The sequence below is a fragment of the Rattus norvegicus genome, chromosome 3 (assembly GCF_021556685.1).
Source record: "Rattus norvegicus strain SHRSP/BbbUtx chromosome 3, alternate assembly SHRSP_T2T, whole genome shotgun sequence".
NCBI classification, from domain to species: Eukaryota; Metazoa; Chordata; class Mammalia; order Rodentia; family Muridae; genus Rattus; species Rattus norvegicus.
In genome coordinates this window covers 112,813,316-112,827,081 of record NC_141536.1, presented here as the reverse complement: position 1 = coordinate 112,827,081, position 13,766 = coordinate 112,813,316, and the positions used below count along the sequence as shown (strand labels likewise).

Here is a 13,766-nt window from a genome sequence, read left to right as displayed (position 1 = left end):
AATGAGCATACTGGCTGCTAAATATGCCTATTTAGAAGGAATGATAAATTAATAAATGATATAAATTAAAACTGACAAAACAGTGATGCTTTTAAGTGTAGTTCAGATGCGTATAAATCACACAAAGAAGAAAACTGCGGCTGGTACATTAGGGCAGAAATGAACTAAATATGTTGTCTCCATATTGTGAATTTCATTAACTTCCCTCATCTCATCTCTAAATAGGGAACAACTGTGGGCCCCATAGAGTTGCTGAGAGGATCAGAGGAGATAATGCATGCCTAGTGTCTAGCTCAGCATTACCATGGAGCTTGTGTTTAATAATGGTTACATTATTGTCAACTAGTTCTTGGGCTCAGTATCACTCCTATTCTGCAGAATGTAAATGAGAACTCATTAGAGGTGATAGAGACAGTGGTCACTTAAGTGCTTCACTGGGTGATTTAAACCTCAGTACCAAGTGCCTGCTCTGCCCCACCTCACAGAGAAGGATACTTGCTTGCCTAAGATCTGCCAAGATTGTGCCTGTCCTATACCCTGCCCTAGAGGAAGTAGGGGCTCCACCCTTACCTGAAGTGATTAATGATTGTTACTTTCTTCAATGGTAAGATGCCCATGCTTCTGTGAACAACCTGACTCCCATGTTCCAAGAAGCAACTCTAGTGAGAGTAGGCAACAACACAAAAATTAACAGGTGAGTAGAAGTGAGAAGAAGAAAGAAGAAAGAAAAAGAGGAAGAGGAAGGGGAAAAAGAGGAAGAAGAGAAAAAGAGGGAGGATGAGGAAAAGGAAGAAAAAGAAAATGATGAAGAAGAGGATAAAGAGGAGGAAGAAGAGGAAGGGGAGGAAGAAAAGGAGGGGGATGAAGAAGAGGAAGAGGAAGAGGAGGGGGATGAAGAAGAGGAAGGAGGGAAAAGAAAAGGAAGAGGAAGAAAAGAGGAAGAGGAGGGGGATGAAGAAGATGAAGAGGGGGAAGAAGAAAAAAAGAAGACAAAGAGGAGGAAGAGGAGGAGGAAGAAGAGGAAGGGATCAGTGATAAAGAGCGGACAGGAGAGGAAATAGGGTAGTGGGGGATGAACATGATCAGAAGCAAGTAAAACCCTTTATGGAATCATCATGCAGATGCACGTGCTGTCAGGGCAACTTTCTCTCTAAAGAAGAGCAGAGCTGGCACCCACACCAAAGTGTATCATTAAACTCATCCAATAAAACACTAAATAGAGGCACTGTTATCACTGCCTCTAATGAATTCTAATGAAACCCACTATTATGTGATTACATCATTAGTAATAATAACAAAAATCTACTTTTTAAACTACCCTGTGTGAGTGGTAAAACTAGCCCCAGAAATCACAGGTTTATTCAGTGAAAATTCCATAGCCAGGGGAGACTCTCTCCATAGGAGTTGGTGCTCAAGGAAGGCCCTGAGAATTCTAAACACAGGTTCCTGAAACTGCTGTTCATCCCCCCCCCCCCCATAGCCACAGGGTAAGGCCCTATGAAGATATCACATGCCCTGGTAAGGACATAGAAGACCTAAGATGGAGCCTGCCTGAAAGCTCTCTCCTCGATGCTTAGGCCTCATAGTGCCAGCACCCGTGGGTGCCGTGCAAGACGCTAATTTAATAAAATTTAATAAAAAGTATTTATCAGAAACATTAAACACCACATTTGATGGTAAACTATCAGAAGTATTCTTATTAAAGTCCTGCTGAGCCAGGCCTCAGCAGTTAAAGTTCTACCAGGTTCAACTGCCAGCACCGACATAGCAGCTCACAACCATCCGTAACTCCAGTTCAGAGAATCCAAAGCCCTCTTCTGACTTCTACAAGCATACATATACCTGCAGGCCAAACACTGATAACATCAAAGAAATGCGTTTAAAAAGCTTTTCCATTAACACCAGACAAAGCCGCAATCTTCATCACTGTCCACAGTGCCCTGTACTACATAAGTAACATCTGCACAGCAAAAGATACAATAAAGTTCAAGCAGGAGCTGTATCTATGTCAAACTCATGGCTTCCATCCAAAAATGCAGATCAACAAAAATATATCAAGATATGATGAGCTCTTAAAAAGAAGAAGAAGAAAATTAAGAAAAACAGACCGATACATTCATGAACTCACAGCAGCTGCAGCTGTCTATGTGAAATCAAGATTCCACCAAGGAGTTTCTGGGGGCTGGAGAGATGGCTCAGTGGTTAAGAGCACTGACTGCTCTTCCAGAGGTCCTGAGTTCAATTCCCAGCAGCCACATGGTGGCTCACAACCATCTGTAATGGGTTCTGATGCCCTCTTCTGGTGTAGCTGTCTTCAGATACACTGTACTGATATATTATAAATAAATCTTTTAAAAAAATATATATTCCACCAAGGAGGGGAGGGATCATGGTCTTTCATCCCTACCTGAGGAACCTAGACAGTTGATGGCTGCTGGGAGGGAGAGTCAGTTGGTTTTGAGGGTGTGGCCCCTGCTAGGTCAGTCACAGTCCAGGAAACCATGCATACCCAAGCTTATGTAAACACAACAAACCAGTAGTCTATAACAAAGAAAAGGAAGAATAAAGCTGAGGGGGCGTTAAGGAGGGATGTGGGGGGAGTTGAAAGGAAAGAGTAGGTGAAAATCGTCAAAATGTATTGTATGTATGTGTGAACTTCTCAGGGAATAAAAATATTCTTAAATATCCATACAAATAAAGAACTATTTGTTTGTTGTAGTAAAAGAAGAATTATATTTGCTATTCTGTCATTCTTTTCCTTATATAAATGTACCATTTTGTAAGAAAAAAGGTGGTAGATAACAATCATACAGGGTACATTGATACCATAAGGATTTGAAGTAATTCATAACTTTCTGTGAAGGGGTCTAGGGCTGTGCACTGGTGTTAGAGTAATTGTCTCACCTACTCCAAAGTTTGATTGAACAGAGAGAGAAAAAAATTAAGTTCAGCCAGCCTGGTCTATATAGCAAATTCCTGGACAGCCAGGACTACATAGAAAGATGCTGTCTCAAAAAACAAACAAACAAAAAACTATAGCATTTATTTGAAATGTCCAAAATGAACAAATCTGAAAGAAAAAAAGAAAGAAAGAAAGAAGAAAGGAAGGAAGGAAGGAAAGAAAGAAAGCAAGCAAGAAAGAAAGCAGGCAGGCAGGGAGGGAGGGAGGGAGGGAAGGAGGAAGGAAGGAAGAAGAAACAATAGAACAAAAGATTAGTAGTTGCTAGAGAACAATAAAAATGTAAGGGTGATATGTATTTTTGGGTAAAGAAAATCTAAATTTAATTATGGTGATGGTTTCACAACTCTGAAATTACTAAAAACTACTTTGTCGCAGACTTTTTAAATTGTGTGTGTGAGAGAGACAGACAGAGACAGAGACAGAGAGATATGTATGTGCAAGGGCACACAAATACCATGGCACATTTGTGAAGGGTCAGAAAACTTTCAGGGGTCAATTCTCTTCTTCTACATTGAGTGGGTTCTTGGTATTAGTCTCAGACGGTCAGGCTTTGCATGGAAGCACTCATGAAGTCAGTTCATCCGTTAAAAATGGATGGATTGTATGACATGTGAAATCAAAAAGTTATTACAAGAACTAATAATCTGTCAAGAGTGGTGGCACACATCTTTAATCCCAGGAGGCAGAGGCAGGTTGACCTCTGAGTTAAATGCCAGCATGGTCTACAAAATAAGTTCCAGGAGAGCCAAGGCCTCACAGAGAAACTCTGTAAAAAGGGCATGGGGGGGGGGGGAGATCTAGTAGCTTTTATCACATTTTTTGGATTACTTTAGGAATAATTTCATGTAGCACAGGCTATTCTTCCACAGACTAGCCAAGAATGCCCCTGAATTTCTGATTCTCCTGTCTCTATCTCCCAAATGCTGGGGTTATAAGAATATTACACTATGAGGGGTTCGCACAGTTCTGGGAATCAAACACAGGGCTTCATGCCTGAGGCCAGCACTCCACAGTGGAGCTACCTCATCAGACATTACCTTGTTTTGAGGAATGTGGTAGTCTGAATGAGAATGGTCCTCATAGGCTCCTGCTTGAATACTTGATCCTGAGTGGGTGGAACTGTTCAGGAGGTGTGGCCTCATTGGAGGTGTGGACCCTGGGAACAGGCTCTGAGGTTTGAAAAGCCTAAGCCATTTTCAGTTAGCTCCCTCTCTCCGAGCTTATGGATGAAGAGCAGGTATGTATAAGAGTAGCTCTCAGCCACTGCTCCAGGGCCATGCTCCCCACACGATGACCATGGACCCAGCCTCTGAAACTGGAAGTTCCAAAATAAACTTTCTTGAATAAGTTGTCTGGGCCATGGTCTCTCTTCACAGCAAAAGAAAAGTAACTAAGAGCCCAGCTGGCTTTCAGTCTATGCTACTTGTCCCTCCAGTTGCTGGAATTACAGGCATACACCATCATGCCTTGCCAGCCTAACAATTTAAAACTTAATCCTAAGGAGAAGACACATCACTGCAAAGAAAGGTAGAAGGGAAATGTGGTTGCCTGGTCTCCTGTGAAACTGAAGTGGTATCGTGAACAAAGATCAGGAGTTCCACAAGAATCCAGTTTCCCCTCAGGGTAGCAAGGAATTGTACCATGTGACCACCTGATAGATTTGTAGAGCATACCATCTAGATTTAGGAAATCTAGCCTTTTCTAAAATAGGATTCTCTAAAATATTCCTGCAAAACATTGCATGACACTAATAACTGCACAACAGCTACAAAACAATAGATGAGCAGAATTGTATGACCGAGGTGTAGGCAGGAAGATCAAGAGTTCGGTGTCATCCTTGGACCGTAGAGACACTGTCTCAAAACAAATTCCTGACAGTGAGTCAGGAAGCAAGCAGCAGCAGAGCAGCTTACATGACCTCTATGGCCTTTCCTGGAGCTAAAGTGGATGAAGTAGCATTCAAGAGCTGCTGTGTGAGTAAGTACTCTAAGGACCAAGAAAGGCGTGAAAGGGCACTATAGGAATTTGGCCTTGAACTCCTCTTTTAGAAACTGAGCTATATTTACTAGCTACATCCTCCCTTCTGCATAACTATGGGAAGTGATTTTTACGGAAAAAAATCATGCAAAATCAGCTGGTGTGGTGGCACACATCTTAGCCCTAGGCAGAGGCAGGCAAATCTCTCCAAGTAAGAAGTCAGGCTAGGGGCTGGAGAGATGGCTCAACGGTTAAGAGCACCCGACTACTCTTCCAGAGGTCCTGAGTTCAATTCCCAGCAACCACATGGTGGCTCACAACCATCTGTAAAGAGATCTAATGCCCTCTTCTGGTGTATCTGAAGACAGCTACAGTGTAGTTATATATAATAAATGAACAAATCTTTAAAAAAAAAAAAAAAGAAGTCAGGCTAGTTCAAGCCAGCCAGAACTACATAGTAAGACCCTGGCTCAAAAAAAAAATTCATATTTGAAGTTTATTCATAGATGTGTTTTGTACAAGACTACACTGCCAAGGGGTGGGTTTCTTTTCATGAAACGGATTCCTCAGGAGTCATGTGAAGTATGTGGTCTCTCATTCACTGAATATGTAAAAAAAAAAAAAAAAACCCACACTGTGCAATGGCCGACCGACCTCAGAGAATCTTAACACATTCCATGACAGTCGGAAATAATCCACACTGTCTCTAGAGTAAGGTATGTTTTCCCTGGCAACTGAAGACATATCGTTTGCTGACTTGCCCAGGAAGGAGTGTTATCAAGCCATAGGAAAGTACAGTCTCATCAACGGAAACAGAAGAGGGAGCAAGAAAGAGTTACACTCAAAAGCAATCAACCTCAGAGAAGCCACAGAAACTAACAGAAGCTAACAGAAAAGCAAGTGAACCGCTTCGGTGAGATTTCAGCTCCAGAAACCAAAACAAAGTATTTCTACAAAGTATCTGTAGTTTAAAAAGACCCTCCACTAGACATCAAAAAAGAATTGGTAGCTCTGTAACTAGAAACTGGCAATAAATTAGTTGAGAGGTGCTCGAATTTGTTACGGATAAAGAGACTCAAAAATAACTGGGTAGGACGAAACTTGGAAAAGCACTATCACTTGACAGGCAAGATAACGAGCAGTTCCAGGTAGAGCTATGCATCTTTACTGAATTCTTCGGCAAGAAAGGGCAAAGGCCTCCGTGTGAAACACACACAACCCCTGGGGCGGTGTCTGAGACATAGGTGTCTAAAATCCCAAGGGTTCTTTCTGCCTCCAGGGACACACAGACACAGACAGACAGACAGACAGACAGACAGACAGACAGACAGACACACACACACACACACACACACACACACACACACACACAGTGACTACACAGTGACTCAAAAGAAGCTGCCCAAAGCAATGAGCTCCTTGAGCACCTCTCTAGCTCTCCAGCTCCCGGATCCCAAGCCACGCCTCTCCCCACCTGGGGTGTTCTGCCACTTGGACTCGTCGCGTGGCGGGGTCCTCCGCAGCCATATTTTGCTAGATCCCTATGCGGTTTCCAGAAGTGCAGCACAGCTAAGGATCACGAGATTAAAGTGGCAGGAATAGCTTTCTTCCGGGATCTCAGCGGAAATCCTGCAGGTCCGCAGAAGAGGCCCCCTTCTAGGCTGTCCCGCCCCCTGCTCCTCCTCCCCGGCTCCAGGCACAGCTGTCTACGGCAGTCACCACCTCTTGCTCGGTTCAAGCGGGCGTAGCAAGACTGATTGACCAGGTTTTTCTGTGCCCTGAAGTGGCTGAGTACAGCCCCAGTTAAAGACCCATTCATATATTTCTCCGATCCCTCTCGGGCTTTTTTTTTTTGACACTTTTTTCCTTAATGTGCAGCAGATATGTCCCAAAGAGCATGAACTGTTCACCTGTTGCTTCTTATTCAAATTTATTTCCAAAGCAAGAAACATAAAATAGATGTAAATATCTTTGCTCTTTCTTCCATAACGCAAGCATAGGTAGGCCTTCAGATAACACCACTAACGGTGAGAAGAAACCTTTAGCATCTGTTAGGTCTCAAAGAAACCTGTAACAAGACCCACCCTGCATCTGTGGTTCTCCCCAGCACTTCTCACCCCTCTCCTTACCCTAAACCCTCCAGCGAGGGGCTAGGCTTCCATTTCCCCCAGCCTCCGATCTCTATAAAACCTAACATTTGGCTATGTGCCCTCTTGGTCTCTTGGCTCCCAGGTACTCTCTTTGCTTTGCTCCCTCTCTCCTCTCCACACCCACCCCACACACACACACACACACTCACACACAAAGAGAGAGAGAGAGAGAGAGAGAGAGAGAGAGAGAGAAGAAGAAGAAGAAGAAGAAGAAGAAGAAGAAGAAGAAGAAGAAGAAGAAGAAGAAGGTGGAGGAGGAGGAGGAAGAGGGAAGAGGAGGAGGAAGAGGAAGGGAGGGAGGGAGGGAGGGGGAGAGAGAGGGGAAGAGAAAGAGAGAGCGAGAGAGAGAGCCATGTTTAGTCTGAACCCTTCCCCTTCTAGATGTCTCTGGCTGTTTTCCCATTGAAACTATAATGAACCCTCTCAACAGTACCTAGGAACAGTCATGCTCTCATTTTCCATTCGGTGTCCAGTTCGCCCCTCATTTTTCTGTTGCCTAAGCAAACCCCCAGAGGCCTATTAAAGCATTCCATCTCCAGCACATCTCCCTGCTACTGTGCTGGACTGAGAAACGTTGCCCTGCATATCTGTTTTCTTGGGTATTTACTGTCATCCAATTGGTGCCCCCGAGAGTGTGAGGGCGGGAGCACCGTCCTCAGCACCTGACACGTGCCTGCCACACTAGTTTTCACTAAACAGGCACAGCTGAGTGAATGACTGAGGGGAAGTTCATACTGCTTATGCATTGCTTTTCCTTTGCTGTGACAAAATGCCCTGACAAATGCCCTGCCCACTGGGAAGGAAGTTCATTTGGCTTACAATTCCACAGGAAAGTCAGGGCCGGACTAGAAAGCATATCATGTCTGAAGTCATGTGCAGAGAGAATAAATTCACAAGTCCTTCTTTGACTGCTGCTCTCAGCTAGCTTTTCTCTGTATAAAATTCATGCACAAAAAAGTCTCTCAACTCTTTCTGATGGAAGGACATAAGGTTTAGAACAGTGTACTTCTGTAGAGTCCTCTTATCTGGAATGGGAGAAAGGAGATATTTATGCTACCTTCACAAGGGAAATTAATACCTTGTTAATTTAGTGTGCTGTGCCATGGGCACAGAGGTCATAGAACAACCTGTGGGAGTCAGTTCTTTCCTTCCACCATGTGAGTCCCAGGAATTAAACCCAGGTCATCAAGCTTGGCAGCAGCATCTGTCTGATAAGATATCTTACCAGCTGGCTCCATACCCTCCTTTAAAACAAATTAATAATCAGTGTCCTAAAGTGTGGCAAACCTTTTTTAGATACAACACACTTGCACACACACACACACACACACACACACACACACACGAATTCTTTACTATGCAAGTGTAGTAAGATAAACAACCTTTAGATTTTTTTCACCAAAGAAACACATGAAACCCTTCCAACTTAGGCCCCGAAGAATGGCTCCAACATAGAAGAATGGGGACAAGAGGAGACATGCCATCAACAAGGTAGTGACCTGAGAATACATCAACAAATGCATCCATAGAGTGGGCTTCCAGAAGCATGCCCCTCGGGCACTCAAAGAACCGGGAATTTGCCATGAAGGAGATGGGTGCCCCCAACAAGCACATTGATACCAGTCTCAATCAAGCCACCTGGCCAGAGGAACTGTTCCATATCATATCCACATGCATTTGTCCAGAAAGCATAATGAGGACGATTCACAAAACAAGCTCCACATTTTGGTAACTTATGTCCCTGCTATCATATTCAAAAACCTATAGTCAGTCCATGCACTGGAGAACTGACTGCTAAATGTCAAATACAACACAGAGAGAAGCACAGCAGCTGCCTTAAGAAAGTACAAAGCAAAGCCACTGGAATGCTCAGGGCTCTTGACAGAGTCGCTAAACCGAAATAGGGCATCTCGTACTAAACAGCAGCAAGATAAAGAGGTAACTAGGACTCTTGCACACTGCAGATAGACAGGCTAAGCAGCTACCTGGAAAACCAGTTGAGAGTTTCTTACAAAGTTGAATATATATACCTCCAGTGTGATCCAACTGTCTCTCGTAGATGTTTGTATTCACTGCTTCATAACATCATTATCATAAATGTAGTGGTGTGTAACAATACACACTCATTATCTCACAATTAATGTTACTTGAAAGGCAGTGTGCCTTAGGTGGGTTTTCTATTTTAAAGAGGCTCGTCTGGGGAAGGACACACTGCAGAGCACACGGTAGCTAATGTAAATAACCACTCACAGGCATACCCAGATGCTTGCCTTCTAGGACTCCAGATTCTGTCCAATTGATGACGAAGCTTAACAAGCTGGGCAGTGGTGGAGCATGTTTTTAACCCCAGGACTCAGGAGGCAGAGGCAGCCTGATCTCCAGAGCAAATTCCAGGACAGCTAGAGCTACACAGAGAAGCCCTATCTTGAAAACAAACACAAGAAGCAGCCAATGAGGCATAACCATCCACACAAACATCAGCACTTTTACTTCTTGAGAACAGCAAAGGACACAATGTCTAAGACTAAGACAGACTTGACCCTGTTTAATAATGTATATGCAATTATGTATATCAACTTCTCCCCATCATTTTGCTTAGGAGCAAGTCATAGCCTACCCACACTTAAAGGATACAGTTATCAAATTGAATGGATGACAGGCCATCTTGCAACCAGTCTCAAAATGATTACTCAAAAATGAAACATGTTTATGCAACAACTTGTACATAAATGTTCATAGTCGTTTTATTTATATTAAACATGAGTTGAAACCCCTCATATATACCCATTAAAAGAAAGATAATTATGGGATATCCAAAAACAGAACACGAAGCAAGGAATTCAAACAACCAACTGACACAAGGGGAGAACATGGATAAAGGTCAGATAAGTGAGAATGCATTGTGTTTATTTCGATTTACATATAAAGATGCTTAAATCATAGTAGTATCCTGAAAAAACATAAGAGGAGGAATTTCAGAAAAATTCTATAAAGAAACATCTTTAATATAATAAGCTCATTGAGTTCTTAGGAAAATCACTTCACAGGTATAAATATGTGGCAAAATTTATCAAGTTGATAAGTTTGTGCAGCCTAACTTATAATAACACAACTAAATTATACTTCAGTAAATGCTGTTTTAAACTATTTGGGGCCAGTGAGGAATTTTCATTCAGCAACATGACTGCTCGGGCTGCAATACAGACTTTAGTACACACCTTTAATCCCAAACAATGAAGGTAAAGTTAGTTGGTAGAAAGAAGCAGCCATGTTTGGAAGTGACTTCTAATTGAGAGGGATAGGATATGCTCAACTCACAGAAGAGACAACAAGGAGAGATGACTTAGGAGAGCAGGGAAGAGATAGAGAAGAAAAAGTTTTACCAGAGAGTTTTACAGAGACAAGTTGAGAGAAACCAAGGTGAATACAACAGGTGAAGACAGAACAATCTAGAGAATGAGAATGAGAAGGAAAGACTATACTTTCAGGGATCATTTTTTTTTAAGATTTATTTATTCATTTATTATATACAAGTACACTGTAGCTGTCTTCAGACACACCAGAAGAGGGCATCAGATCCCATTACAGATGATTGTGAGCCACCATGTGGGTGCTGGGAGTTGAACTCAGGACCTCTGGAAGAGCAGTCGGTGCTCCTAACCGCTGAGCCGTCTCTCCAGCCCTCAGGGATCATTTCTATAGTTCGTTACGAGAGAAGTTTCTCTGTGTAGAGAAGGAACCAGGAGATCAGGACAGATTTGTTAGAGTTAGACTGAGGCCAAGCAGAGCAACTCAGTCCGAGAGAATTCAGGTTGAATCAGTTTGAAGAGGAGTTTGAGCCAGAACAACTCAGTTAACCCAGCCAACGAGAGCTCAGGAAGAAAAGGAGGGGTGAGCTGATTCAGCAGCGAGTCTCGGAGGAGGAAGTTCTAGGCCTAGGTAAGATTACACAGAAGCTAGAGGCTTCTGCCTAGGCCTAAGTTAGCAGACTGAGTCCCTCAAAGATGACAATTATATTAGGTGAATTAAAAAATACTTTTACAATGATCAATAGGTAAAGGCTCTTGCCTCAAAAGATTGACCACCAGAGTTCGTTTTCTGCAAACCGTGTAAAGATGGAAGGAGACAGACTGACAGTTACCCCCTAACACCAGACAAATGCCCCCCACAAAAATATCAAGCACATCCATACACATGCTAAACATACACAGAATTTTTAAAAATTTTAAGGGGCTACAGACATGGTTCAGTGTTTAAGAGCACAAGCTTCTCTTAAAGAGGACCTGAGTTTGGGTCCCAGTGCCCATGGCAAGAGACTGCCTGCCTATAACTTCCAACTTCCAGGAGACCCAACACCTCTAACATCTGCAGGCATCTGAGCTCACATGCACACTCACATGCAGATACATGCACATAATTTAAAATAATAACGAAATTTTAAATCTTTAATAAAAATATTTTTAAATATAAGATGTACTTTAAACCAGAGCAACCTGTTGAAAATTTTTGTTATTTACTATTGAATAAAATTGACCTCATAAAAACACTCTAATAATTGCTTATCAAATTGTCAGACAAGCTTAATAAATTTGACTGTCACCAAAGAAATAAAAGGCTCAAATTTCAGTTGCCATTTTCTTTATGTTTTGAGGTACCAGATTATTCATATCTTTCCCCATTGTCTGAGTAAGGCAAATCATGAAAATAAATACACTGTAAATCAGCATGCCATTTTATATATGTAACAACTGGCATGGAAAATAATCACAGCCTGATAATTTTGTATTTAAGAAATTATGCATGAATAAAACTCAACCCCCTTATGCTTCTCTATGTCCTTTGGAAAAATTATAAACATGGATAGGGTAGCTATGATACATTACCTTAAGGTCTGAGAAGGGTGAATACTATTAGGTACTGTCACCAGTACCTAAGTCTGATCTGTCCCAATAAACTGTCATGGCAACAGTCTTCACGCTTATGGGCTTTGCTTTGTTTTAAAATCACATGTACAGATTTGTGCAGTATTTTTGGAGTTTTGAGTTCTAAGATGATGTCATTAAAAACCATTCCAAAACTAAACTTTTGTATCCAGTAGAGGAATTTTGAACATGGATTAGAAATTAAATGATTTCAGGGGATCGTCTGTCTCATATGTAATGATTATGCTATGCTTGCATAAGTAAACGTCTTCAATTTTAGGAAATACACATTGCTGCACATATGTTTTGTATGCATCTTTCAGTTGACCCAGGAAATACACAACATTAAAACTGTTAGTTGGTATACTTGTGTCCAAGATGGTACTATCCTTTCAATATGTATTTAAATTCAAAATTTCTCACGATAAAGTGTTGGTAGAAAAGGCTAATAGTAAAACTGTGTGATTATAAGTAAGGTGATATTATTGTTAGAAAACCTGTGACCAAAAAGATGTTTCTTTGAATGATTACTTCTTTAAGCTATGAGGAATTCCTTTTTGCATTATTTTCCTAAGAAACAATTAGACTAGAAGAAAGCCCAGCAATAGAGCATTTACCTAACACACACAAGGCCAAGTTCTTTCCCCAGCTCAACAAACAAACAAACAAACAAACAACAACAAAGCAATGCTAATGATATTCACCTCAAAATTATCTGAAGACTTATCTAACATTCTGAATGTATAGCTATAAATTGTGTTCACGGTGTGTTCAATATAAAAATAATACAATCATTGGGCTTAATATGTCTTCTGACAAGATTTTCAGAACCAAGCAATTCCTGACTTAAAAACAAAAGCAAGATTATCCCGTTCCCAAATGACTCAGAGGAAAAAAATGGTGGTAATGACATCAGGCACAACTCCAGAAGTCAATGGAGCACAGCCAAGCTGGGTCTGTAAGGATTCAACACGAAGGTGTGAATGTTAATGCTGAATTGTGCTTGACATCAACTGTATGAGATGAAGAAAAAGTTGGGTAGTTTTGTTTTGTTTGTTTGGAGTTGTTTGTTTGTTTGAACCTTTGGTGATTTGGGCATGTTTAACTCATCTGTATAGGTAACAATCGAGGCCAAAATTCTAAGATATATCTACTTTATAACTTTACAGTATTTGTGTACAGAATTTGGAGGCTTTCTCCAAAAGGGGTTGGGGGTTGCCTTATTTCCACATTTTTCTTCACTTTGAACTCTACTGGTTTTCTGCAACAATGCTTTAAAAAAAAAAAAACTATCAGCAACTGTTAATTCCATTTCATCCTAAAAGCAGTTAATGCACGTTTGTGATTCCTTAAATAATTGAACAATTGGTTAGTGCATACCTAAACTGGGATATCCACAGAACTGTTTTTGCTAACTACAAACATAACTTTACGTGACAATTGTGTTGCTGTAAATATACCCACCGCAAGGTGTAGAATAAAAACATATAGATAACAATGGCAGAGGCACGCTACCTGTCATATAGGTCGGGCATGTTTCATTAGAAAGAGACGGTTCCAGAGTCCCAGGCAAGGAAGGAGGCAGTTCCCTCACCTAGGACGCTGGATACTGCTAGAAGGTTTCCGAAGCCCCTCAGATAGGAAGGACCCGCAGCGCCCGATTTCCCAGTTGCTACGCTTAGTTGCTAAGACACCAACTGTCGCGCAGGAAGAGCCGACTGTGCGCTCCCTTTGGGCGCCGTAGTAAATCGTCTC

General features: G+C 41.7%; 1 protein-coding gene across 25 annotated transcripts in view; it reads right to left on the bottom strand.

Moving 5' to 3' along the window:
* Galk2 (galactokinase 2) overlaps positions 1 to 13,731 on the bottom strand; it is a 142,166-nt gene extending 128,435 nt beyond the window's left edge. For 10 of the 25 annotated variants that reach the window (XR_015682755.1, XR_015682761.1, XR_015682754.1 and 7 more), the window contains exon 1: positions 6,414 to 6,558. Coding sequence is in view for 9 of the 25 variants with exons in the window: in XM_087650942.1 (XP_087507068.1) it covers positions 6,414 to 6,466 (53 nt within the window). In the remaining 16 variants the exon portion in view is untranslated. 25 annotated transcript variants of the gene reach the window in all.
* Positions 13,732 to 13,766: the final 35 nt, after the last annotated feature.